This window comes from Lepidochelys kempii, chromosome 17 (assembly GCF_965140265.1).
Source record: "Lepidochelys kempii isolate rLepKem1 chromosome 17, rLepKem1.hap2, whole genome shotgun sequence".
NCBI classification, from domain to species: Eukaryota; Metazoa; Chordata; order Testudines; family Cheloniidae; genus Lepidochelys; species Lepidochelys kempii.
Window position 1 is genome coordinate 17,441,268 of NC_133272.1, and position 26,279 is coordinate 17,467,546.

Sequence of the window (26,279 nt, forward strand, 5' to 3'; positions counted from 1 at the left end):
ATAGAAAAGCTGTCTATGTGGCAACTCAACCAGGCAAGCACGCTTTATAGCAAATGCATTTGCTGGAAACGGTTACGCTCTGTTCCTGAAAAATATCTCCTCTATGTAGATAACTCAGCACGGTGTTAATAATGTGAAGTGGGACGGGGATATAGACCAGTCACATTCCCCCTTCCCCCCCCGGAAACTTCAGAATACCTGGCTTTGGATGCAATCTGGTCCATTCTAACTTGCTCTTTGGAAGTATATTGATGAGGTCATCATATCTGTCCACAATGGTTCAGCAGAGCAGGAGTGGCTCCATCACAAGCAATGAAAGTACCCCAACCTTCTGCTTGATAGGGTGATAGAATTTGTATTAGGGTCCCCCTCCAAGCACTGTCTCAATGCCACAATGATATGAGCATCAGCTAGTTATTGGGTGTCATTTTCAAAAGTGGGTCAGTGATTTAGGAGCTTATGTCCCATTTTCAAATGTGACTCACGATTTTTCAGTGCCTAAATTTTGGATGCCAAAATTGAGATGCCTTAAGGAGGCCTGATTTTTTTCAGAGCATGGGTGATGAAACCTTCACGGTGTCTCAGGTAGGGCACTCAGAATCACTGTTCACCTTTGAAAGTCTTGGCCCATGTCCCATTTTCAAAAGTGATTTAGTAGCCTGTTTTATTGAAAGTCAATAGTACTGAAGACATTTTTGAAAATGCAACTTAAGCTCTTAAATGACTTAGGAGCCTTTGAAAATGTTACTTTTTCTCTTATTCATCTCAAGTAACTACATACTCAAGAATCTTCATTTCAAGTGATTCCCTGGACACTGCTGTGCAAGGCATTCAACATGGCCTATCAGCTAAAGAATGAAAACCCTAGCAACAATTACATTGTTTTCTATATTTGCATCACTTAAGTATTAGCAGAAATGATGACACACTGCGGAGCTGGCAGTAAATTTGTTACTGATGCCATCTGTAAGAGCCTCCCACTCATGATGCTAAAATTAAATTTACTTAACTGTTTGTTTTACGTTTCTCTGCAGGTCTGCCTCCCAAGCCAGCATAACCCGCACCAGAACATGGATCGTTGCTCAAACTGTACAGCATGACAGACCTTCTGGAAAGTATATCATAGCCACGTACCAAAATGGATATTGCTCCTTCATATCTTTCTCATCAAAGATGGTAGGATATCAGCCCTAGTATTGGACAGTGGAGTATTCATTCTTGTTTCCCTTCCTTTGAATATTCCCAGGTGCACAGAGTGTCATGCAGACTCTCTTTCTAGGTATTGTCCACCTTCTGTTAACAGTGTACAGAGTTGCCAGATCTCATGACTTGTGATAGGGGACTTACGGGCTTAACTCCCATTAACTTACAATGGGAGTTAGGCACTTAACCTGCTTAGATGCTTTCGTAAATCCAACTGTCTGCATTAGCACCTTTAGGTTCTTCAATATTTTTGTAAATCTGGCCCTCGTTTTACTTGACGATTCAGGTCGTGGAGTCATGTGATGTGAGAATCTGAGTTTTCATTTTAAAAAGGAAGTGAGTTTCTAGCCTTTGTGGTTACATAAAAAGTGTGATCTAAGTTTACCTGTAAGCCTCATAAACCAGGAAGTAAATGAAAGGAATTCCAAATGTATTATTATTTGTAAAATCATGCCAATTGCCAGTTGTCAGTTGCATGATTTGGGGTGCCCGACTCAGGATTTTTGAATGTTTGAGGTTGGCTATAAGGAGTCTTGGTTTGGTCAGCAGAAAAAAAAATCCATATTGAATTAAATATTCTGTTAGGATCTAAACTGGTGGTATAAGCCATGTAACCGACACAGAGCTATATTATCTTCAGTTATGCCTAAACTGGACTCTCCTACTATGCAAATAATGCTAGGTTTATGGGTATTGTCTAGTGGGTGTGTAGTGAGAGCAGCACTGGGCGATTGCAAGATGCTGGTTTTCTGCTGTTAAACAGGGAAAGTGATCTCAGTTGTCTTTTAGCCTATCTGGAGATGTTTAGGACAAGAAAAAGAAAAAGAAAAGGAAGAAAGAAAGAAAGAGAAAAACACCCAGCTCGGAGGCTTTGAGAGAAATACCATAATGCTGAAACTGGTGAAGTCAGATTCCTTGCAGATAACTCAAAGGTGCAGTAGCTTCCAGCACACCTAAGCTTCTAGGCTGAGAAACGACAGCTCTGTGGTGTGTAGGGAAGGTTAAGAAAGCCAATCCTTTCCAATGTGCACATTCAGTAACACATGAACGGTCACTAAGCACGCTATAAATGAGGGATGCACTTCATAGTCTTCAGTATTGCCAGCCTCAAGTGTTCAAATATCACGAGCCTGAGACCACTAAATATTGTGAGATTAGCTTAAAATAATGAGGTTTTTTTTAATTGGGTTCTTTTTATTTACCTGGTGCCTTTTGAGTCTTCGGTGTGCATTTGCTTTCTGTTTCTTTGTTCCGTTTGTACGGCACCTAGCACAACAGGGTCTTGGCCTGTGTCTGTGGCTCCTAGGCGCTATGATAATACAAATAATAGTAATCATCATCTTCAGTCTTAGCTCTGCAGTCATGTTGGCTAGAAACTGGCTTTTTATTATTTTTTAAATTGAAAGCCAAGGTTGTCAGGCAAGAGGATGATTCCAGTAGCTGGGGCTTTTAGAAAAACATGAAACACTGCGAGACTCACCATAAAATCGTGAGGGATGGCAACACTGAGTCTTTACGCTCCCTTTATTGCTTGTAGAGTTCAGGTGAGTTTCAAGATCATCTGCTTTACTCACATGTAGAGTATTACACGGGAATGAATAGTGCACAGCCTCTGACATCCTGGACATCTGCGCCTCCCTGTCATTGGGGCTGCAAGTATTCCACACCCTTATCTCAGGTTTGGGGAGGAAAATTCATTGTCCCTTGCAAATCCTGCAAGGTTGATAAGACTGTAACTAGGGAGACCATATTCTGTGCAAAATGCACACAGCACCACTGCTTATATCATCCAGCCTGCAGAGGGGGAGTTCAGATCTAACAAGGGAAGCAGAATTGTTACATTACAATTATAACTGGGGAGTGTAAATAAAATGTAATATGACAACTAAGGAGCTGTTGTTCTGTGGCGTTACTATATAATCACTGGTTCTGCCATCCTTAGCAACGCTTCAGTCCGCAAATGCACCATTTTCAAATTGCTAGCTACACCTCTGTTGGGAAGGGAAGTTAGGGGAGTATCCTTGTTTTTGTTCCCTCCCAGCTCCATTTGCAGTGGCTCACTTTTGGTAAATAAATAATGCTCCGAGATACTAAAAAAACCAAACCAAGCCCCAACCCCCAACCCAAGCAGGCTTTCCTGAAGTGAGCCAGACCTGGAGGAGCCCAGGTTAATTTGACAATATTTTTCAGAAAAGAGCCTAAGCCTATGTTGCTTGGCAAGGGATTGATGCTTTTTTTTGGCCTTTGAATTTCCTCCTTTTTCCAGTTGAGGCTTCATGTTGTGAGAGCTCCCAGGAAGGAGACAAGCTGCTATGGGAGATGGTTTGTGTGGCAGTCATTGGTCTCCTGAGCTCGCACTCTCCCCCCCCTCCTCCTACAATCAGTTGTGGTCCCTTTGCTCTGCCTGGCTGAGAGTGGCATGGAGGTGGGTTTGAAGGCATGGATTGTGCTCGCTTTATGGAATTGGTTTCTCAGTTATTTTGTTAATGACATTCGTGGCTCACGTTTGCTTTTGAATCCCTGACTATTCCTAGAGCCTCAGGTAGGGATGATGGCCAGAAGTGCCTTTTACTTTCTGCAGTTCACTAGGAGCTTGAGGTTTTTCCACTCAGATGAGGACCTGCCAAGGGTATTCATGCCTTTATCACCTCTAGAGTAAATTATTGCAGCGGGTTTCATATGGGTTCCTACTGAGAAAGCTATAGCTAATGCAGAATGCACCTGCACACACATTTCACATGCCACATATTTCATCTGTTCCTTATGGCTTCCACTTTGTTTCTGGGGGCAATTCAGGGTGTTGATTTCAACCTGGTTAGTCCCATGTAGTTTGATTCCCTGCAGCTTGAGACCCATCTCTCTCAATAAACATAATTTCAGTGATTGAGCTCAGCTAGGATGTTTCTGCAGACCGTCCATCAGTATGAGCGCAGCCGAGCAGAGGCAGAGCGCTGCTGGTGGAAGACCCTCTATCCTGGAACTTGGTTCCTCTATCAGTCCCAATGGTTAGAGCCAAAGTGAGTTGACTTGAGGGCAGTGTGAGAGCTTTCTTGTTCCTGAGCTGGAGCGGCTGGGAAAGTTCTATGTCACGGTGAACGCTTGTTTAATTAGCAATAGATAATTAGTCATGTGAGAATAGGGTTTTTATTATCGTTCCCGCATGCTGAGGTGTTGTGATGCGTACATTTTACACCCTTACAAATGAAGAGACAAATAGTGTGGCAGTAGAACCAGGAGTGTCCCTACACCAGACTGCCACGGCTGAGTCAACCTGTTTGATTTCCCCCCTACTCTCCCTCTGACCAATCCATCATCCTTTTAGCAAGGCTGAAGTCATACATTATATTTTTACTTTCAAAACCTTGGTCCCTGGCACCCTGACTGCAGCCTGGAGGCAGCGGTATCACGGGAATGTACTTCTTAATTCACTGTGGAATAAGCAGTGTCAAGTTAGGTGAGGAAAAGAGCACTTCCCACGAGGCAGCCTAACCAGCTTCTGTGCTGCTTTTGGGCTCCAGCATCCAACAACTCTCACACGTGCTGGGGGGCACTTATTTGTGTCAGAAACTCCCGTCAACTTCCACCTGGATTTATGGAGCCTCCGTATGCGGCATTGATTTCAATGGGTTGACTTATGTGAGTAAGTGTTCACCAACGTAACTGGCCCTTCAAAAATACATGCGCCTACACAGCATATTTCAGAGATTTGCATTAGTTGAAGAGCTACCTTGAATACCTTGGGAAAATCATGTACATTCTCTTTTCTATCTACAGTGAACTCTTTGCCCCCAATATCCGCATCCTTCTGTGCCCCCACCCTCCCATGTCTTTCAGTAATCCATGAGCTGCCAGCTGTACTTAACCTGGAATGCCGAGTATTACATGTGAATGAATAGTGTATATCCTAAATCCAGGTTAAAGAGCCATTCCTGCCATCTGCTAGGATTGAAAGGTTAATCTAGCCACCATGTCCTGGCTCTTTGGTCTCTCTGCTGAGACTAAAAGCATACGGCCGGATCCCCAGCTGGTGTGAACCAGCGTAGCTCTGATTTCCACCAGCTGTGGATCTGGCCCATGCAGCATGTCAACAGTAGTGCGATGCCTTTAACAAAATGGTTTATCGTTTTAGAAAAATGACATTTAATTCATTCCCAGTGACAAAGCCAGTGACAAAGGACAGAGTATACAAAATGGTAGGTGGATTTCATAAATATGATTTGCCTACAAAGGTAAGAATCATGGTTTTCAGAAATGGCTGGTGATTCTAGATGTTGAACCTGAGACACCTTAAAGGGGCCTGAGTATCAGTGAGTGCTGAGCACTCACCCTTTAAGTTATTTGTTTTGTGAGAGTAGCTAGGCACACCAGTCATGGACCCATTACGCTAGGTGCTGTACAAACACCGAACAAAAGACTGTCCGTGCCCCAAAGAGCTTACAGTATATGTGAGAATCTCGTCTTTCCTCTTTATTTTAAAAGGTAAGTTTCTAGCCCTCATGGTTGCTGATAGAGGCTTAAAAGCATGAACCTTAAAGACTCCAGGCGAATAAGAAGAACCCAACTCTTTTTTTTAAAAAAAAATCATGATTTGGGGGAGCCTGGATCACGATTTCTGTATGCTTGGGGTTGGCAATACTGCACTAGTCACTTGGCCAAGTTCTCAAACAAGAAAGACACCGTGAACGGTGGTGAAACTTACTCGGCGGGTGGAAGACCTTTGCATGTTTTATTAACTTTCACATGTAGTTGAACTTACTCAGATCGACACCACCAAGTAATCAGGATATAGAGAGTAGATCTTAATCCCCAATCATTTTTTTGGCTCAATAACAGGACCATTATCAAAAGGAACAGAGCAATTTTGCCTGTTCTCAACTTGGGAAGCCAAAAGGTTTTCCGACACTTATAGTTTATATCTATACTTTGCCTTTGTTTAATCTAATCTTTGCAGGGAAGAGAAGCAAAGAAACCAGCATCAGAATGTTCTGCCTTTAACCAACACATTTTGTATGTTGTGCATGGGTAGCTTTAGATGTATATTTGGAACGAGAGTGTGATAATGTTCCGTTTTTTCTAGACTACCTGCAACACACATTCTCTCTCATAAGATGTGAACACTATAATTATAGTAGCAACCGAGAGCAGATCCATCTGCAGATTTAGATACAGACCATTTACATTTTGATTGCAGGGACCCTCTTTTTATTCGGTGTTTGTACAGCACCTAACACAATGGGATCCTAGATTGTGACTGGGTTTCTACGTGGTACCCCAATGTTGTTGTTCACGTAAGTTATCCTGAAGACTTTCAGAAACTGAGCCAAAGCCAAAAGACGTCACGCTTGAGAATTACTATCGCTAAGGTAGCATGAGCTGCTGCAGAGAACCATGACTTCACTGACCCAGCAGCAACATCTTTCTAATGTGGGCAGCTGAGCATTCATCAGACTAATTTCATATAGTCCCCCGAAGAGCCAGAAGCTGGTGAAGACATTTAGTTACTATGGGCCAGATTCAGCCGTGAACCCTCTATAGCCCATCACCAACACTCTGAGCCACCAAGGTTCCCTGCTGTTTTAAAGCAAGAACTAGATAAAAATTCCTCCTCCACTTAAAATCCATAAAAGGGGCAAATCGAATTAGGGCTTTTATTTGGTAGGACCAGGCCTGTGGGCATGGAAAGAGTCCTTTTAAAGTTAGCCAGTCTGTCTTTTCTTGCTTGCCCCACCACTGAATACAATCAATCTTGGATCCAAAGTTGTCCTATGGACAGTTTTTTGCATATCAGTGTAAAATAAACATCCTCCCCTAGAGGTGACTACAAGTGCGACTTGGTTGAGTTGTATTTTTGCCTGTGGGCTTCCCTTCCTCGGAACAGAGGTTTTTTGCAAGTTTATCTGGTTGTGTTTTGCTCAGTACACAAGCCCGTAAGAAAGAGGAAGGAAGCAGACACCACTGGGCTTGATACCCGGTTAAAAATAGCAGTGCTCACTCGGCCGGGGATCCCGTGTTTGCTAAAGGTCATTTCTCTAAGCCCCGCAGTTGAAAATAAGCCACTGAGCTTCCTGTTAGGGCTCATTTGTGACATGTTTGCCAATGGCAAGAAACCCTTCGCAAACTCTGTTTAACACTAGGCAAGATTTTAGTTGCCACCCTCCCGCTCTTCTTTCCATCTTATTCCTGGCATCCTTTCTGAGGGCCAGATAGTGATAACCAGTGAAGGTTACCTTGCATTGATAGCACCTTTCTCGTCCATTAACATCAGTAGGGCTTGTGGAGGATTAAGGTACCACTCAACATGAGTAAGGATGATATTGTCTCATTGTTTCCTTGTGCTTTGCTGTCGGTCTGTCTCTAGCCATCTGTTTTCTGTTGTCTTATACTTTCATTGTAAGCTCTTTGGGGCAGGGACTGCCTTTTTAGTTCTGCGTTTGTACAGCACCTAATGCAGGGGGTCCTGGTCCATGACTGGGGCTCTTAGGTCCTATGACAATACAAATAATAAATAATAATAATAATTAATAATAATGCAAATTGGCCTTTACCAGGATAGAGGGTCTGTGGTCCTCCCTTACATCTCTAATGGTGTAGCGACCAACTGGTGCAAGAGACTGAAAAATTAGTGAGTTTCCTCCTAATTTTCATAGACCGGGAATGGGGGTTCCTCTTTGATAGAAGGGGTGGGAGGAGAACATACTACTTCCCTGAGTTGCAGGTGGAGCTCAGAGAACAGGCCTGTCTATACTGGGCCCCATGCGCTTCCTCACTCCTTGAATTGCTGCTTGTGTGTTCCTGAACTCGTAGCTCAGAGTGGGAGCTTGCACGGAAGGGAACTGCATGCAAGTTAACACTGTTTTGGTGAGCACTAAGCTATGCTGGTTTGCCCTGATGTCTTTGAGGGAAGGGCAGATCGTATGCAGTGTGTCCAAACTGCCTTCTTCTAAGGACTTGGTTTTATTTCCCCAAGGAAATCCCCACTTCTCTCCCCTGCAGACCCTTCCTTTCCCCTCCCTAGTGCAGTTTTACTGTGAGCTGCATCAGAGACCTGGGCTGACAAGGCACACTAGAGGAGCTTCCTGAGGACAAATGGCATATTGCTAGCCGCAATGCTACTCAGGGTGGGGGAAGAGAAAGAGTGGCTGAAAGAAGGGGATGAGAGATGGGCAAGGAGGAGGGCAGCATTTACAGTTCAATGTAGTATTAGTCATCACTGGCACTGACTTGCAAGTTTCCTCAGTAACCAGGAGAGTGAATCATTTATAGCTGAATGCTTCCCGTTCCCCCCAACATTCCAAATTTTCCACATAGGGAAAGGCAGCTTGAAAAACACACACACATTCAAATGGCAAAAGATAACATTAATAAATTGTCATCCAATGTAGCTTTCCAGCAACTAAGAGCCACGCTTGCTCCTTCCTCTTCCGGTGACTCATGTAAGGCCACTCACAAACCTAATTAAAAGCGGGACAGCATTTGACTCAATAGGTGGATGCGGATCCTTGAAAGAATAGTCAGTTTAGTGTGTGATTTACTCTTGGAAGCAACCCGTGAGGGTCGTTCCTAGTCGGCAGCATCCCTATCACCAAAAAAAAGCAAGCATCGGCACAAATTGGCCAAGGGCAGGCCAACTCTTGGCAGACTCAGTGGAGAAACCAAGAACGGCATGGACAATGCAGACTGAAGCACGCTTTCAAACAGAGATGGGTAGTGTCCACCTGTCCCAGGACTGAGGCCAGCTTGCTGTCCCTGCTGGCTAGATGATCTATTGTGCGGCTACAGGATGACAATTTCCAGTGCTCTGATGAGCAGACAGTTTATTCAGGCTCCTCTCCCTGCTTGACAACATCCCTAGTAGTGAGCAGAACTCATCTGCACTTGGATGAAAACGGATGTTCTCTGGATCTCCTTGGAGAACCTGAATGGTTCATGTCACTTGGTTAAAACCAGACATATTTTCTATCTTTTGCTTGCATTTGGTTTAGTGTGTGTGAATTTTTAGCCTCAGTGAGAGGTGCTGGGTCAACAACCCTGAAAACTGATCGGTCGACAACTCTGAAAACTGAAAAGACCCCGTTTACCCACAGGATGAGCACAGAATGGGCAGAAAGACATGGGCTTCCCTCTGCTCTTCCAGTCCCTCAGCCAAATGCAGCATTTCTCCTGCCCCTTTCCACCCTCACCTCTCCATCTGCCTTTGCTATTTTCCAAGCTGCGGCGAGAAAATACCAGGGGGAAGAAATGCCACAAGGATGACCTTTTTTCCAGGAGGTGTTCTGGAACCGGGAAAACTGAATGTCGGTGCCAATGTCCCCACTAGGTGGATGTTAATGCATGTTCCTAGCCTTGAAAGATGTTAATGCATGTTCCTAGCATTGAACAATTTGCCCAACAGAGGTCTGCTCTCATAAACAGGTTTCAGAGTAACAGCTGTGTTAGTCTGTATCCGCAAAAAGAACGGGAGTACTTGTGGCACCTTAGAGACTAACAAATTTATGAGAGCTTTCGTGGGCTACAGCCCACTTCATCGGATGCATAGAATGGAACATACAGTAAGATAGATATAGATACAGATAAGTTGGAAGTTACCATACAAACTGTGAGAGGTAATTAGTTAAGATAAAAAGTTTTTTTCTCCAGCTGATAATAGCGCATCTTAACTAATTAGCCTCTCACAGTTTGTATGGTAACTTCCAATTTATCTGTATGTGTATATATATCTATATCTTACTATATGTTCCATTCTATGCATCCAGTGAAGTGGGCTGTAGTCCTCGAAATCTTATGCTCAAAAAAATTTGTTAGTCTCTAAGGTGCCACAAGTACTCCTGTTCTCTCATAAACAGACACTCCTGAGCCCATTGCTGCTGGGTTCAGGGAAAATACCAGGCAATTTACAAACTCACAAGAGAACCCCAGTCAAATCCAACACCTTTGAGCTTTGCCCTTGGAAACAATGGGCCAGGCTAGTGTGATTTTTCCTAGTTACAGTGGCAAAATATCCTTTCAAAGGCTGAAGGGGAACTGATTGGTGTCCTCCTGCTTAAAAGAGAAAAGGAGCGACATTTAGGACCTGGTTTATAAAGATGGAGGCTCAGGGCTGGCCTTACCATGAGGCAAACTGAGGCGGCCGCCTCAGGTTCCAGACTGTAGGGGGGGCGCCACTAGGACCCAGAGTGTAGAAAATTGTGTCTGCTGCTGGTGCTCATGTATTCTCTCTGCTGGAGGAAGGAGGGCGCAAGAGACATAACAGGCTGGCAGGAGAAAAGGTGAGAGGAAATAACAGAAAGCAGCAGGAGCTGCAGGGACAGAGAGGAAGAGGAGCCTCTTATGTACCTCTCTAGCACCCCCAGGAACCTGGACTGATTAACACCAGCTTCTCAGGGAGATTCCTGTTTCCTGCTGCTTCCCTGAACCCACTTGAGGAGAACAGGCAGACAACTGAACTAGTAGGAGCCAGTTAGGCCCTTAAGACGCTGATCTCTTCCCTCGCTCAGGCCCTGCTACCAGCCTGCTTATTTGTCCCCTTCAGTCGAGTGTTGAGAGCCACTATAGCCGGCACAGAACAGCGGTCATGAGTGAAAGGAGAAAACGCCCCTCTGGGGCAGCATTCAGAAAAAGCAAGCAAGCAAAGGAAGCTTTTCTATCTAAGCAGGAAGGTGCGCTCCTGAGATACATTGACACAAATGTTCACGGTGAGCCTTCCGGCCCCAGTGAGGATGTGAGTGGTGAGAAGATGCCTGATCTTCCAGTTAGTCAGAGTGCAGGTGACCCGGCAGCTACTGCAGCATCCATATCTCCATCTCAAATGGATGTAACCGTGCACATTTCTGAAGAAAAGTGTAGATCAGGGAAGAGTGTGGTGGAGGCGCAAGAAACAGCTGCTGCTGTTTAGTTTCTAAGTTTAGTTCCATAAGTCTAGATGATCCAGGACTGTGGACCCACTTGAGCAGTAGCCCGAGGGACTTCCTTGTACTACATGGGCCACAGCAAGTGAAAAACTTCATGTTCCCCAAAGACAATGAAAATAGAAGTTTCCATCCAATACATTACTGTTATGAAATCCTCAGTGGTGACAAAGTGGAGGGCCCTGGCTTATGTACTCAAAAACCCAGAATGCTGCATACTGTTTTTGTTGCAAACTCTTCCAGTCTAATGTTTCAGCCACACTGGGTTCTACAGGAACAAAGGACTGGAAAAATCTGGCTAGAAATTTGGCATGCTATGAGAAGGCAGCAAATCACCAGAGCGCATTTCATAGGTGGAAAGAGCTTGAGATGAGACTAAGGTTAAAGGCCACCATAGATGATCAGCATCAAGAGAAGTTTGCATCAGAGTCTCTTTACTGGCAAAATGTTCTGAAAAGGCTCATTGCCATTGTGAGAATGCTTGCTACCCAAAACCTAGCACTGTGTGGCACTTCAGATCAGCTGTATGTGCCAAACAATGGAAACTTCCTTAAAATTGGTTTCAGAGTAGCAGCCTTGTTAGTCTGTATCCGCAAAAAGAAAAGGAGTACTTGTGGCTCCTTAGAGACTAACAAATTTATTTGAACATAAGCTTTCGTGAGCTACAGCTCACTTCATCGGATGCATCTGATAAAGTGAGCTGTAGCTCACAAAGGCTTATGTTCAAATAAATTTGTTAGTCTCTAAGGTGCCACAAGTACTCCTTTTCTTTTTCCTTACAATTGTGGAGCTGATGACTGAGTCTGATGCTATACTCCAGGAGCATCTAAGAAGAGTCACCACCCAAGAAATGTACACACACCACTACCTTGGAAAAACAATTCAAAATGAGATCATACAGTTACTGGCAACAAAAGTCAAACAGAAGATTGTGGCAGATCTGAAGTCAGCAAGATATTACTCTTTTATCTGGACTGCACACCTGACGTCGGCCATACAGAACAAATGACTTTAATGGTGCATTTTGTAACAACAACAGAATCCAGTGAAAATGTCCCTGCAATGGTGACTGTCGGAGAGCATTTTTTATAATTTATTGACATTGATGATACTACAGGAGCTGGTATGACAAATGTACTTCTTAAAAAGCTGGAAGATGCAGGAATCACGATAGCTGACATGAGAGGTCAGGGCTGCAATAATGGTGCCAACATGAGAGGAAAGAACAGAGGAGTGCAGACACGGATCCGAGAGTTAAATCCTCGAGCTTTTTTTGTCCCATGCAGTTCTCATTCATTGAACTTGGTGGTCAGTGATGCAGCATCAGCTTCTAGTGAGGCTGCTGAAATTTTTAATGTAATTCAAAGCATCTATGTATTTTTCTCTGCATCAACTCATCGATGACCAATTTTGAAGGAACATCTGGGAACATCCTCTCTGACATTGAAACCACTGAGTGCCACACGATGGGAAAGTCGAGTGTAGGTGATAAAGCCTATCAAACACCAAATTGGGAAGAAAGATGATGCCCTAGTTGCCATTATGGAGGATAATGCTATGACAGGAACTGTTCGTGGGAGAACTGTGGCAGAGAGAAATGGAATCACCAGAAACAGACATAACTTCCAATTTCTATGTGGCTTAGTGTTGTGGCACGACATACTGTTTGAAATAAATGTTGTAAGCAAGAGTCTCCAAGGTGTTGACCTTGATAGATCTGGAGCAATGGAACAAGTGGACAAAGCAAAGTCATACCTACAGTCTTACTGGTCAGATGAGGGATTTCAAAACATTCTGAAGAATGCACAGAAGTTGTCAGAGAAACTTCACACTGAAGCTATTTTCCCACCCATTCAAGAATACAAGAGTCACCAAAGAAGACGACATTTGATTACGAGGCACGGGATAATCCCATAAGAGACCTCAAACAACAATTCAAAGTTGAATTCTTTAACCAGGTGCTAGACTGTGCAATACAGTCAGTTGAAGAACGTTTCATGTAGCTCAGGGAATACAGCAATATATTTGGGAAGTTGTATGATATTCCAAAACTCCTCACTATACCTGAAGAAGACTGACACCAGCAATGCAGGGCACTAGTGACAGTGTTGACACATGATGATGTGCGCGATATTGATGCGAGTGATTTAAGTGATGAACTGAAAGCCCTTTCAAAATACATTTCAGCAGGATCAACTCCAAAGGCTGCTCTGGAATATATGCACACAAATAAGATGACCACCTTCTTTCCAAATGCTTTTGTTGCTCTGCACATACTTCTAACACTTCCGGTAACAGTTGCCAGTGGAGAACGCAGCTTCTCCAAGCTGAAGTTAATAAAAACACATCTACACTCCACAATGACACAGGAGAGGCTGGTCGGCCTTGCAACCATCTCAATGGAGCATGAGCTGGCCCAGACTGTGCACCTTCAGGAAGCAGTTCAAATCTTTGCAAGCAAGAAACCACGGAAAGAACCACTTTGATTATTGAAACAGATAAAAGTGCCAGTGTTTACTAGGCAGACAAGAAAAGTTACATTTGTTGTTCAGGCATTTCAAAGTTAAGTGTTACTTCAAATTTTTGAACTAGGCATTTTAAGTTGTTAGTTCTACTCCTCTCATGGTACTGCTCTGCTACCTACCTCAATAAAGGAGAACAGGAAGAAGGCAGAATTGAGATCTTTCAAAGTTTTGGCCCAAGCGAGGGGGCATGGGGGCATCATTTGAGCTCCCCGCCTCAGGTGCCAAAATGTTGTGGGCCAGCCCTGGATGGAGCCAGTAGTTTTGTGGGAAGGAACTCTGCATTTAGCTAGTATAAAGGTGGGGAAGGAAGGTGAGTGGGGACTTCTGTAATATAAGGTCTTGGCAGAAAACATTGCAAGGCGGCCACTGGCCCTCCATCTGATGCCTTATGCACAAAACATTTGCTTTCCTGGGCTCTGATTCTGCAAATGTGTAGATGTGTCCTTTTACTTTAAGCACGTAACTAGTCTCATTGACTTCAGTGGGTCTACTCATGCTACAAGTTTAACATGTAAGTGTTTGCAGGATTGGGGCCTTAGTCTTGAAGACCCTTTATCACCCCCAGCTACCTTCATGACCTCTTCTTTCCCTCTGCTTCTGTCACCCCAGCTGTGTGGAACAATCTATCTCCTGTCCTGTGTGCACTCTGATTCCCTTTACCTTTTATAAACTAATGCTGTGGTTTCTCTATGTTGTGTCTAATTACTAAGCTCTGAGCCATGATAAAACAGCATTATTTGTGGCTATATATATAGCTAGGTATGCAAAGTGCTCAGCTTCATTATAGAATCATGAGCAGAATGAGAGAAGGAGTTTGTGTGTCGTGTGTGTGCATGTGTACACGCATTCCTAATTTTGTGGGCAGCGGCTAGAAAATATTGCTTGAAAAAGGGAGCCCAGTTACTAAGGGGCTTTTCTGCTTCTGTTGATTCAGAATGAGGCCAATAAATAGGGAAAAGGCCAGATCCTTTATTTCACAATTGGGAAACTTTTCTGTCCCTGGGGCAGTATTTTATGTTAAATAAATAGTCTTCCTTATTGACTCTGAAGGGGTTTGGACAAAGCCCCATGTGAGTCAGGTTTAGTCCATAATCTCTCAGAATGCTGGACATCCGTTAGAAGTAAAATCCTAGCCCTGAATCCAAACGGTAAAACGTTTAGTCACTCCTCAGATTTTCAGTTCAGACATTATTCTCCGCAGGAAAAGCAATATCAAAGCTGTAGGAGAAAGAGCCCTTTCTTAATGTCCATAATAACGTGGGAGGAGGTTTACTACATGTGAACTGGGGGAGGACTGTTTAATGCGTGAAACACTCACTGTGGGAGAAAAGGGTAAGAGAACAAACGGTACAAGGGTGGAATGATCACAGGAAATGGGAATGCCACTGCCAGCTTAATAATAATCATGTCATCTTGTGTTAGAGTCTAATAGCAAACAGAAGGGCCGGGAGCTCTTCTGATTCCAATCTTGAACTGAAATATGGTGCAACCGGTTTTATCCTGCATAGTTTTATGACCGAGTGAGTTGCCTTGGCCTCTGAAGAGATTCCCACCTCCTTAGATTAGCCCCTTTGTTTCTGAGCAGATGATGAAGTATTTCTCCAGAATGAAGTAGCTTTAGATATTTTCCCCTCTCCCTCAGCTAGACAGAATTGCTGTACTGGAAAAAGTTTTAAAGGAGAGCGGGGGGCGGAGGGGGAGATTTTGTGAATTATCTTTATACTCAGGAAGCTGAAATGAAGTGTGTGGCGGTGGGAGGGTGCTAGATGGCTTTGAATTTACAAGCTAAGGATCTAGTCCTGCAGTTCTTACTTGCTCACTGCTTCCTTTTGAATCCAATGGAAACATGATCTGAGCGAAGATTGTAGAATTAAGCCCTAAAAGTATGTGGCAGGAAACAATTACCTGGGAAAGATGATGAGGATGAGCTACAGTAAAATAAAAGCCTGCTGAATTTTTACCCATCCCTCAAACCAGAATTTTTTTGCTGACATCCCTTGAAGTTCGGTTAACTTTTTATTTTATTCCTTGTCATCCACATCCACATTTCCTCTGCAACAGCACAGGTGCCAGAAAATAGGCAATTCTCTTTGTGTTTCCAGCAAGTATTACTTTATTCCCAGTTTAGGGGAACAAAGCTAGAGCTCTGTGCAGGTATAAAAGTTGTATCTGTATCTGATCCATTCACAAACATGGTCTGTGGATATAAAGTGGATATCTGCAGATTTGCAGGGCTCTAAAAATAGAGACAACAGCCCAATCTTATGAAGATTGTATTGTCCATGAGGCAAGGATTACAGCTTCTGTCCAAAGCCTGTTGGGAGTCTTTCCATTGACTTCAATGGGCTTGGATCAGGTTCCACGTGCCTGATGCTCTCCTTAAATTGTTTTTACACCGGTATAACTCCATTGACTTCAATAGAATTATTCCTGATTTACTCTCGATATAATGAAGATCAGAATCAGACCCTCATGTAACATTCTTTGTCTTGAATGGAGCCCAGCTCATTGTTGGTACTTAACAAACCAGAAATGGGTTATTATTATTATTACCTGATGCTGTCTATTCGTATCATGTTCATCACCCTGGTGTCAGAGTATAAATTATAAGGTTTATTTTAAAAACATTTTATTTTTTCTTTTTAATAAGTATTTTAAGTTTCTCTACCTTCTGCTTCAGGTTTTAAAAAAGTGATTATTGTGGGAAAGCCAAGTCAAATAAGCGAGGTTTGCAATTTGTTCTGAAGGCAGCGAGATTCATGGCTGGTCTGATGTGTTCCAGAAGGGAATCCCCTCATTCTGGGCGGGCTGCCGAGAAAGCTCGGTCTCCCATGCTCACAGGTCTCGCCCTTGTGGCTGGCTGTTCCAGCGGAATGCAGCTGTCATTTTTAACTATTAGGCTGGTATCTGCTGTAATAATGTAGAGTTTAAATTGGAATGACTGTTTTATGGCTGTTTTTACAACGAACATTTTTCACCACTGGCCACTGTTGAACTGACTAATTTACTTCTCAAGGTTGCTAATTATATTTACTTATTGATTAATTATTAGCAGGGCTGGTATGGTATTATTAAGGTTGCCAAAATAAGACCCTATTTTCAGTTGCTTATAACTTTCCCAAACTTTAATCATTTGGGCTGAAATTTTACATGCTGAGTGTCCGCCTCAGAATGACTGTTTTTGGAAAATTTCAGCCAAAACGGTTCAGCTGTTTTGAGATCATTGTTTTGCTCATATATTTTTTAAAAATTAATAAAGTCTGGCAACCTTTCCTTTAAACCGCTCTCGCGCTCCCATGCCTTAAAGCAGGGATATGAAATTTGGCAGGGGGCTGGCCTTTTGCTATCCTGGTGAAAACCCACTCAGACTTGGCCAAGTTTTAAGCCTTTGAAAAGTAGCAGATCACACATGCTCTGGGGACTTGCTGGAGCTCAGCTGAAATCTCCAGAGTCCATCTTTACTAAGCATGCTCAAACCTCTTGCAGCTCCTACCTGTGACTAAACTTCACATGTGTCATCCCCACAGAGCAACTGAGTATGCTGCAGGCTAGGGCTATGGATGTTCAGAAGGACTTTCCCTGTAATGGTTGCCCCCAGCAGCCCCTGGAACTGAGAGCAGAGAGCCTCTCTCTTGAGCTGTTAGCCCACTACAGACACACAGGTGGTGCCTGATTCAAATGCAGAGCGGACAAAAGGTGGACCGGGTGGGTGGAGGGAAAAGAGTGGATTGGGATAAGGAGTCTTAATACTGGGACTGGAGAGAGGGGGAGAAAGACTGTCTAGAAAAGGAGACTGAGGCTAGGAACTAGGTGTGGGGAACTTGGGGCGGGGTGGAAGGGGAGACCGATTCTGCAAGGAGCTGAGAGTGTGAGGGGAGAACTGGGACCAGCTGGGCAAAGGGACTGGCATAAGGAGCCTGGGGTGGGAAAGAGCCAGGACTGGGATTATTTGGAGGGGATGAAGCACAATGTATCCTACTGGGGAAAACCGGCAGGAGAGTTTGTGCTCACTAGAGCACGCTCCCCTCCAGAGCCTGGAATGGAACCAAAGGTTCCTGAGTCTCACCATTCCTCTGTGGTCAGCAAATATCTGTGAAACCCACTGGCAAAATATGTGTCTGCTTCTCTATACAGTGGATGACAACTTACTACTGCTATCATGTATTCTGTTAGCTTAAGTGGCAGAGACCTGTGTGGTGGATCAGAAGGTTCTAACTCTACTGATGACCAATGGTAGGTGTCAATATGATGCTAGATGATGGAATTCGTGTATTTGCATTTTGATTTTTTTTTAAAAAAAAAATCTTAGGAAACCTCTCTCTCTCACTCACACACACCACCACCAAAAAACCACACCAACACATAAAAGACCATTATTAAGATGACAAAGTCAAGCCCGCAAAAGATAGGAAATGGCAGAATAAAGTTGCCTGTGCACCTTTAATTCAGCCTCCTTGTGCGTATGCATTGAGATACTGTCTTTAAATACATGCTCCCATGCTATTTTCCCACAAGACCCCTGTCTCATTCTGTGCACTGGCTAGACCTGGTCCAGGGATGAATCAGGGCTGTGTAGTAAAGGAGGTGGTTGCTGATGCACCCCTGCTTTACTTGTTGCAGACGTTGGAAGCTGTGTACTGTTTGAAGTACTGGGTACAAGCAGGTCTAGGCCCACATAAAAACTAAAGGCTCTTTGCTCAATTAAGGGGGGAACCACTGATCCCCGAATTACTGGGGATAACAAATGAAAAAACAGCAGCGGGAGTGGGGTCAAAGGTTGAAAACCAGGGATCCCGAGCAGGATACTGAGCAGAGAACTCCTGACAGCACCCTCACTGGTGGACACAGCCCAGAGAAACTCTGTCCAGAGGCATGATCATTTGAGGGATTGGAAATAGGCCCCCCAGTTGCAGAGCACCTCCCTTCCTTTGGAAGTTGTGTAATGAATGAGGCAGGGATTGCAGCAAGAGAAAGGATGGTCTCCTGGTTAATGCCCTTGAATGCTGCCCTGGGGAACTGGAGTCTATCCCTGCCTCTGGCACAGTTCCTACATGAGGCTGGGCAAATCACTTAGCCATATTTTTCACAGGTGGTCACTAATTGTGTGTTCCTCATTTTCTGGGTGCCTGACTTGATACCTTGTGGTCTGATTTGCAGAAATGCTGAGCACTCACAGCTCCAGCTGATGTCAATGGGAGCTGTGCTTTGGACATCCAAAGTGGTACATAATGCTAAATACTCTGAAAAATCATGTCCTACTTGTCTCAAATTGGGCACCCAAAATTAGTGGAGACTTCTTACCTTAATCTCTGTGGCTCGGTACCTTGCCTGTAAAATAGGGATTATATCAGCCCTTTACCTTGCAGGGGCGCTGTAAAGATTAAATTAATGTTTGTGAAACACTCATATACTAGAGTGATAAGCTCCATAGAAAAGCCCATGAGGAAGTTAATTCCGTCTTCAGAGTGTATTTTGAATAATGTACAATAAATAGAGCATGGGGCCACAAACTGAACAACAAGGAGAAAACAAAATATTAAGTAGCTGCTACGTCCTGTAAAGACTGCACCGTGTGCCTATACACAATGGGAGAAAATTAACGTTGCATCGGATGCATAACACAAAAAAGTGTTCTGTGAATGTTTGCATTTGTAAATTATTTTGCTTCTGCTGTGTTTGCACATTTATTATGTTCACTGTCCATGAATATTTGAGCCAATGGGCCAGATCCTCAGCTAATGCAAAGCAGCGTTTTGTTCCACTGATTCCAGTATTACACTGATTTACACTAGCTGAGAATTTAGCCCTAGGAGACTACTGCCAGGAGTGCCCATAGCCATAGTACATTTTAGCAATTATTGCAAAATATTCTATAGCAAATTGTGACTGGTAGCCATGAGTATGCACAGCAGGAACCATAATAGTTACCTTCACCATCCAAAGAACAGAATAAAAGCATGTGACAGATGTCTCATCAAATACTCAATATCTAATAGTCATGGTGAACTGCTTGTAAATGACCTACAATCTGAGAGTTTTTGGCAGAAATTATTGGAGGCCTCTATTTTTTTCCAAATTACTAATACTTTTGAGAAAATCAGTTTCTTTGTGGACAACTTGCAAACAGAACAAGAAGTAAAAGTTGTGAGATTTATTTGTTACAAGGCAATTTGCCTTGCTGTAGCAAAAAGCCTGAGAGCTAGATCTTCATAAAATGAGGTCTATCAGCTAAAATGAACATGCATTTGTCCTATGTGAGAGTGAGCACGAGTGTTGTTTGATCCCTGGGAGGCAAGGGGTTAAACTCTGCTCATCCTCCCACTCCAGTTGTAGAAGAGCTCAGCGGAAGGCTATATGAACAGCTGTCTGGGAGAAAGAATTCCATTAGGAAAGAGTGGCTTCTAAGGTCACAGGGTTGAGTTGAGCCCTGAGCTGGTAAATGAAATGTTAAGTCCCCCAACTCATTTGGTCTGGACAGTGTGATGCGATGGCCTGTTAGCAGCACTGACTATCTTGCTTTTCCCTTTGGTAATAGTTGGAGTTTGTTCTCACCTTCCACTGCTCTTTGAGCAGTAAAGAATGCAATGGCAGCTGCAGGGCTTTTCCTGAGAGAAGCAAGATGGGGTTGTCTTTACAAGGGCACAGTTTGGCTTCCTCCACATACAACTTTGGAGCATCAGACACAGGCCAACCCAGAAGCAGGGCACAAGAGTTGTTGGACTGTGGGATAGACGCAAAGTGTAAGTTTTGATGAAGGTTTACTGGAAAAAATGAAGGGCTTTCCCCAAAGGTTTTCATTCTAGCTCTGTTTCTCTTCTGTCTTGGTGCCTGAGAAATCAGCAACTGTTTCTGTGTAAGGTGGGACCAAACAAAGTCTAACCAAATGCCGAGAGCAAATGAAAGTCAAGTTGTGTAGTGTTCCATCTTCACTGATTCCCTGAAAACGGGCATGAAAAGCCCATGCTGTCTGGAGATGTATCCTGGGTCCTCCAATCCAGTTGTCATGCTGGGGGGAGGGGAGGCGTTTTTTGGTTGGTTTTTTTTGGTTGGTTTTGGTTTTTTTCTGCCAAGAACCATCCTCCTTGTTGTGTTCACTGGTATTTACCAGGTCCTTGAGAACTTCAAATTGTGTTTCCCAAGGGCAAGGGCGAAGTCATTGTTCTATGTCACCCTACAATTAGTGCAGACAACGAAGAAAAATGACCAACCCCCACCGTATTCGTCTGAGGAAGCAGAGGAAGTATGACGCTTCTTTTGCTAATTAGAGACCGGAATGTACATTGCTGATTCTATCAATGAGCCAAACTAAGGTGCTGGAACTTTTTTTTAAAAGTAAAGGAGTACTTGTGGCACTTTAGACGGTAACCAATTTATTTGAGCATAAGCTTTCGTGAGCTACAGCTTGATGCTTGTTATGAACAAGTCACTTTTTTCTTATTGACAGGTTTCAGAGTAGCAGCCGTGTTAGTTTGTATTCGCAAAAAGAAAAGGAGGACTTGTGGCACCTTAGAGACTAACCAATTTATTTGAGCATAAGCTTTCGTGAGCTACAGCATCTGATGAAGTGAGCTGTAGCTCACGAAAGCTTATGCTCAAATAAATTGGTTAGTCTCTAAAGTGCCACAAGTACTCCTTTTCTTTTTTCTTATTAAAAGTAATTCTCTAGGCTTCCCCCTTCTATTCTATGCTTCCCACTCTCTCTCTTTATTATATTCAGTTATATCTTCTTCGTATGGCCTGATGCTGAGAAAAGTAACAATCATCTACCATTACAGTTGGGTTCTTCAGTCACCCTTGGCAGTTGTCAATCCTCAGCACCTTCCTGAGATCAAGATCCTTACTGTATTAGCTCTATAAAGCCCATAGCTTGTGTGGTGCTGTACTCAACTCCTGTTGACTTAAATCTAACCCCTAATTCACTGACTTCAGTGGGAATTGCAAGTGTGCAGGTTCAGGCCTTAATTCTTCCTGGCTTTTGCTGCTACTCTTTACCACACCTTCCTTGTCTTATCTCCAGCTGCCATTTTATGATCTATGTTCACTGAGCCCTTGTAATGGGACATATAATCTGCTAAGCACTTGTATTAAGGCTTATATGTAACAATCAATTTTATTCTATGCAGATTTTATTTGCTGCTGCATTTACACCCAGCTGATGTGCAGACTACTGAACTGATCAGTTTTTATCCTGCAAAGACTTAATCGGTAGGCTTAACTGGCACTAGTTCCCTTGAGTTCAGTGGAGTTGTGAAGTTACAGGTACATAAGCCTTTACAGCCCTGAGGCCGTCACTAAACAATTCCTTCCCCAGAAGGCTTCTTGTGATGCATCTGGTAACTATGGATCCAGAAGGTAGGATTTTCACAAGCACTCCATCTTAGTCCTACTTTGCTTCTATCGAGGGCACTGGCAGCTGCGTAAGGACAATGCTGACTGCTTTTGAAAATCCTACACTGAAATAACGAAGACTTCGGTGCATAGTTCTGAAAGGGTACAGCTCCATCCTGTGTGCCTGCTGCTACCCCCCTCCATTGACAGCTGCCCTCTTCTGCAGTCTGCTTACCCCAGCTGGGGTCAGTGACTTAACAAGGTCAGGTTTCAGAGTAGCAGCCGTGTTCGTCTGTATCCGCAAAAAGAAAAGGAGGGCTTGTGGCACCTTAGAGACTAACCAATTTATTGGAGCATATGAGGTTTCCTCCTCTGGCTGTGCTACATAGCTTCAACCACAAGTGAAGGGCTAGTTCTTTCGTGGAGGGGGAGGGTGGGAGAGGGATCCCCCACCCTCGTTGAAAAGGAATTTGTCATGTTAAAAGAAAAGTGTTTTGTCCATTTAAAAGTGAGCAGGGCTGTGCTCTAAATGGGAAGTTGGAGGCAACATAATAGCTCTGCCCATGCGGCTTCGAGGTAGGAACTGTCACAGCTCTGATCTCTGGTGGATGTATCAGAAGGCTTACACCGCCCACGCATTCACAGAGACCCCCCCCACCCCCCTTTGCTAGGCAAGGGCTAAGGTGATCTCAGCTAGGAAGCGAAGGCATTAGAACCAACCCCCCCCCCCCCCCCCAATCACTTTCCCATCCCCTCCACGAACGAGCTCTCTCTCGAAAATGCAGATTTGAAAGCCTCGCCTCGCCAATCACGGCAGGCCAGGAAGGTGTGGGGGAGTGGCAGAGCCAATCAGGAGGGGGCAGGTAGCTTGTGAATGGGGGTGGTGGGGAGTTGAAGCTCAGCCAGTCTGGGGGCGGGGGCGGGAAAAGAGACTCTCAATAACCCCCAGCTGTTTAGCCTGGAGCGACGCGGTGCCAAGAGACATTCCCCGAGCAGACGGAGGGGGGGGGGGCGCCCGTGGGCAGCACCCGGGGGGGGGCAGCACCCCAGGCTCAGCACCGTGCGGCTCTGGCGGCGGGGGGGAGTGACTTGGGGCGAGCGGACGGGCAGGGCGCTGAGCGGTGGCAGCTGCGGGGCGCGCAGGCTGTAGCCCGGGCGGAGGGCAGGGCTGCGCCGAGAGGAGGCGGAGCCGGACCCGGGGCCGGGCTCACCTTCTAGCAGAGGGAGAAAAGGTGCCGTGCAGGAGGCAGGGAGGACCGAGCCCGGGGAACTTTAAAGTGGACTCGACTTCTCCCCTGGAAGCTGCTGCAACGCAGGTCCCCCCCGCTGCTCCCCAGCTCCCCCAATACCCAGGAGCTGCTGCCCCCCCCAGCTCCCTCAGACCAGCTGCCCCCCAACACCTAGGAGCTGCCCCCCCCCCCGGCTCCCTCAGACCAGCTGCCCCCCCCCCCCGGCTCCCAGGAGCTGCTGCCCCCCCCCCGGCTCCCTCAGACCAGCTGCCCCCCCCCGGCTCCCTCAGACCAGCTGCCCCCCCCCGGCTCCAGGAGCTGCTGCCCCCCCCGGCTCCCTCAGACCAGCTGCCCCCCCCGGCTCCCAGGAGCTGCTGCCCCCCCCCCCCCGGCTCCCTCAGACCAGCTGCCCCCCCCCCCCGGCTCCAGGAGCTGCTGCCCCCCCCCCCCCGGCTCCCTCAGACCAGCTGCCCCCCCCGGCTCCCAGGAGCTGCTGCCCCCCCTCCCCCCGGCTCCCTCAGACCAGCTGCCCCCCCCCGGCTCCAGGAGCTGCTGCCCCAACACCCTCACGCCCCGCGCGCCCGCCCGCCCGAAGTCCAGCGGCTGCGCCCCGGCTTTCCCCCGGCCCCGTCTCTCGGCGCAGCCCGGCGGCCCCGGGGCATGGAGAACGCGCACAGCTCGCCGGCGGCCGCGGTGCTGCAGCGCTTCGGGGTGCGGGAGAGCTGCGGGCTGAGCCCCGAGCAGGTCCGCCGGAGCCGGGAGAAGTACGGACCCAACGGTGAGTCTGCGCCGCGCGCGGGGCCCGGGCAGGAGGGGCACCTGCGTGCCTGAGGGGGAAGTAGCGGGTCCGGGGGCATTTGTAGGCTGGGGATAGAGGGGGAAGGAGGTGGGGGTATCTGTGGAGGGATACGGGGGGAAAGGTGGGGAGGTAGAGGGTTTGGGGATATCGGGGGGGCGAGGTACCTGTGAGGGAAAAGGGGAGGTGGAGGGGAGGGGCGAGGTATCTGAGGGAACAGGGGAGGTAGAGGGTTTGGGGGATATCTGGGGGGGAAGGGGGTATCTGAGGGGATGGGTGAAGGTAGAGGGTTTGGGGGTACCTGGGGGGAAGGGATGAGGTACCTGTGAGGGAAAAGGGGAGGTAGAGGGTTTGGGGGGCATCTGGGGGGATGGGTGGAGGTAGAGGGTTTGGGGGGTATCTCTGGGGGGATACAGGCAAGAGATGGGGAGCCAAGTTGAGGGCATGGAGTGTGCGGGGGTTACCTTTAGGTATGGGGATGGTGTGTACGGTGGGAAAGATGTTTATTAGATGTGGAAGTGGATCTGATTTAACGGGGAGAGGTGCTTTGACCTGTGTGTGTACGGTAATGGGCAGCAGGGTGAGGGATATATGGATTAAGAGATTTGGAGAGGGCTGTTAGGTTAAAGGGACATGGGTGTGGATGAAAGGATACAGGATGTTACCTTCAAGAGAAGTTTATGGAGAACTGGGGTAATTTATAGTGAAAGGCCAGCTGTATGATTAGGCTAATGGGGGAATGGGTTGGGGTTCTGGTCGGGGTTGGGGTTAAGGCATGAGCCGGTTACCTGTGTGATTAGATAGGCTGGGAATTGGTTATTTGTTAAACATTGATTAAGGAGAGAGCTTTTTGGTTTTGTAAAAATATTGCCTATGGAAACAGTAAATAAAATGAACACACCTTGATCAGCAGAGTAAGGACTGGGAAAGCAGGTCATTTGCGGGACAAGGGGAGAGAGAGGCTTGCTTGGGAGATGGGGAAGGATTGGTTGCTCTATTGAGCATTAGGGCAAGGAGAGTGTAATCCACGCAAATCAATATTTGTTTAATTTAGGAGGCTCCCTAGAAGATCGGCTCCTCCCTAAGCAGTATTTGCATATGTCAGTTACTTTTCACATAGCTCTCAATGGGTGGAGTTGCAGTGGATGATGGAGAGACTCTAGTGGTGGGGATATGGCAAGTAGGGTGTGGATGGGTTATGCTGTAAATCGGACTAAATTTGAAAGACAGTTTTTGAACATTGGCAGGTTTTTTATGTTTCTGTCAAAAAAGAAAAAAAAACACTCAGAAAAACTGTTAGTGAATGCAGACAAGGGAGTTCTGCTCTGCTAGATTCACACCTTGGAAAGCCCACTCTTGATGCTTTTGCAGTTGATTTGGGCTTGGGAGGAAGAAGCCATTTCTAACTGACTTCTCATGATAAGAATCTATTCAGGTTGTTTGAATTATAAATATAGGGCTAGAGCAGTACTGGTGTAGGTCCATTGTCTCTAAGGGAGCTAAGGCGTTGTTTGCCAGCTGAGGATCTTGTGTGTGGCGGAAGAACTTAGTCCACATTTATCCTTGATGTAATGTTATCAATTTCAGTGGAGTTACACTAGGAGTAAATTTGGCCTACCGATTTCAAGGGTCTTATTTTAGTTTCTTCAATACAACGGGAGTTCAAGATCACCAACAGATCTGAGTTGGTTCTTCTTGCTTCTAAGTTCTAGCCAGGGGTGCTGGAACAATTTTTATAGTGCGGGGAGGGGGAGCGGCTTCTGATGGCAACCAAGTATCTGGTGTTTGTTATTTCCATTTCAAGCCAAGGGTTGTGGTAGCACCCCCCCCCCACCCCTCATTCCAACATCACTGGTTCTAGCACCCTTTAATCTGATCTTCATGTTTCTAGGTTAAGGAAAGTTCAGTCCAAATAAATTCTGATAGGTGTTGCCCCATTGCATCTTTATTTCCCTTTATAAAAAAAAATACGCATGGAATATATGCAAATCCTTACAGCTATGTTTACACAATGTTACCTGTTTCACTGGTAAAATTGCCATCCAGTTTTGCAAGTATCTATTTAATTGTCAAAGTCAGAACTTGAGTTGTTTGGCAATTTGCTTTCCTTCGATTAAATCAAATCATTTAGGGTTAAATCCTGAAGTCCTTCCTGCTCAATAATCTGCAGAAATCTCATTGCAATCAATGAATTTGAGGATTTGTCTCTGTTAGAGTGTTGTGGGGATAATGGTTGGGGGAACCATTCATGTAAAGGAGAATTACCATCGACTTCAGGAGCATCCTTAGGTGT

At 45.5% G+C, this 26,279-nt stretch overlaps 1 protein-coding gene across 4 annotated transcripts in view; it reads left to right on the forward strand.

Annotated features, from left to right (window-relative positions):
• Positions 1-1,156: 1,156 nt before the first annotated feature.
• The window catches only part of ATP2A3 (ATPase sarcoplasmic/endoplasmic reticulum Ca2+ transporting 3), a 158,954-nt gene continuing 133,831 nt past the window's right edge, over positions 1,157-26,279 (forward strand). For 3 of the 4 annotated variants that reach the window (XM_073315798.1, XM_073315800.1, XM_073315799.1), the window contains exon 1: positions 23,701-23,968. In XM_073315798.1, coding sequence (XP_073171899.1) covers positions 23,851-23,968 — 118 coding nt within the window. In that variant the 5' untranslated portion in view covers positions 23,701-23,850. Of the gene's footprint in view, positions 1,177-23,700; positions 23,969-26,279 lie in introns of those variants that run through there. The other variant, XM_073315802.1, reaches the window with a different exon arrangement.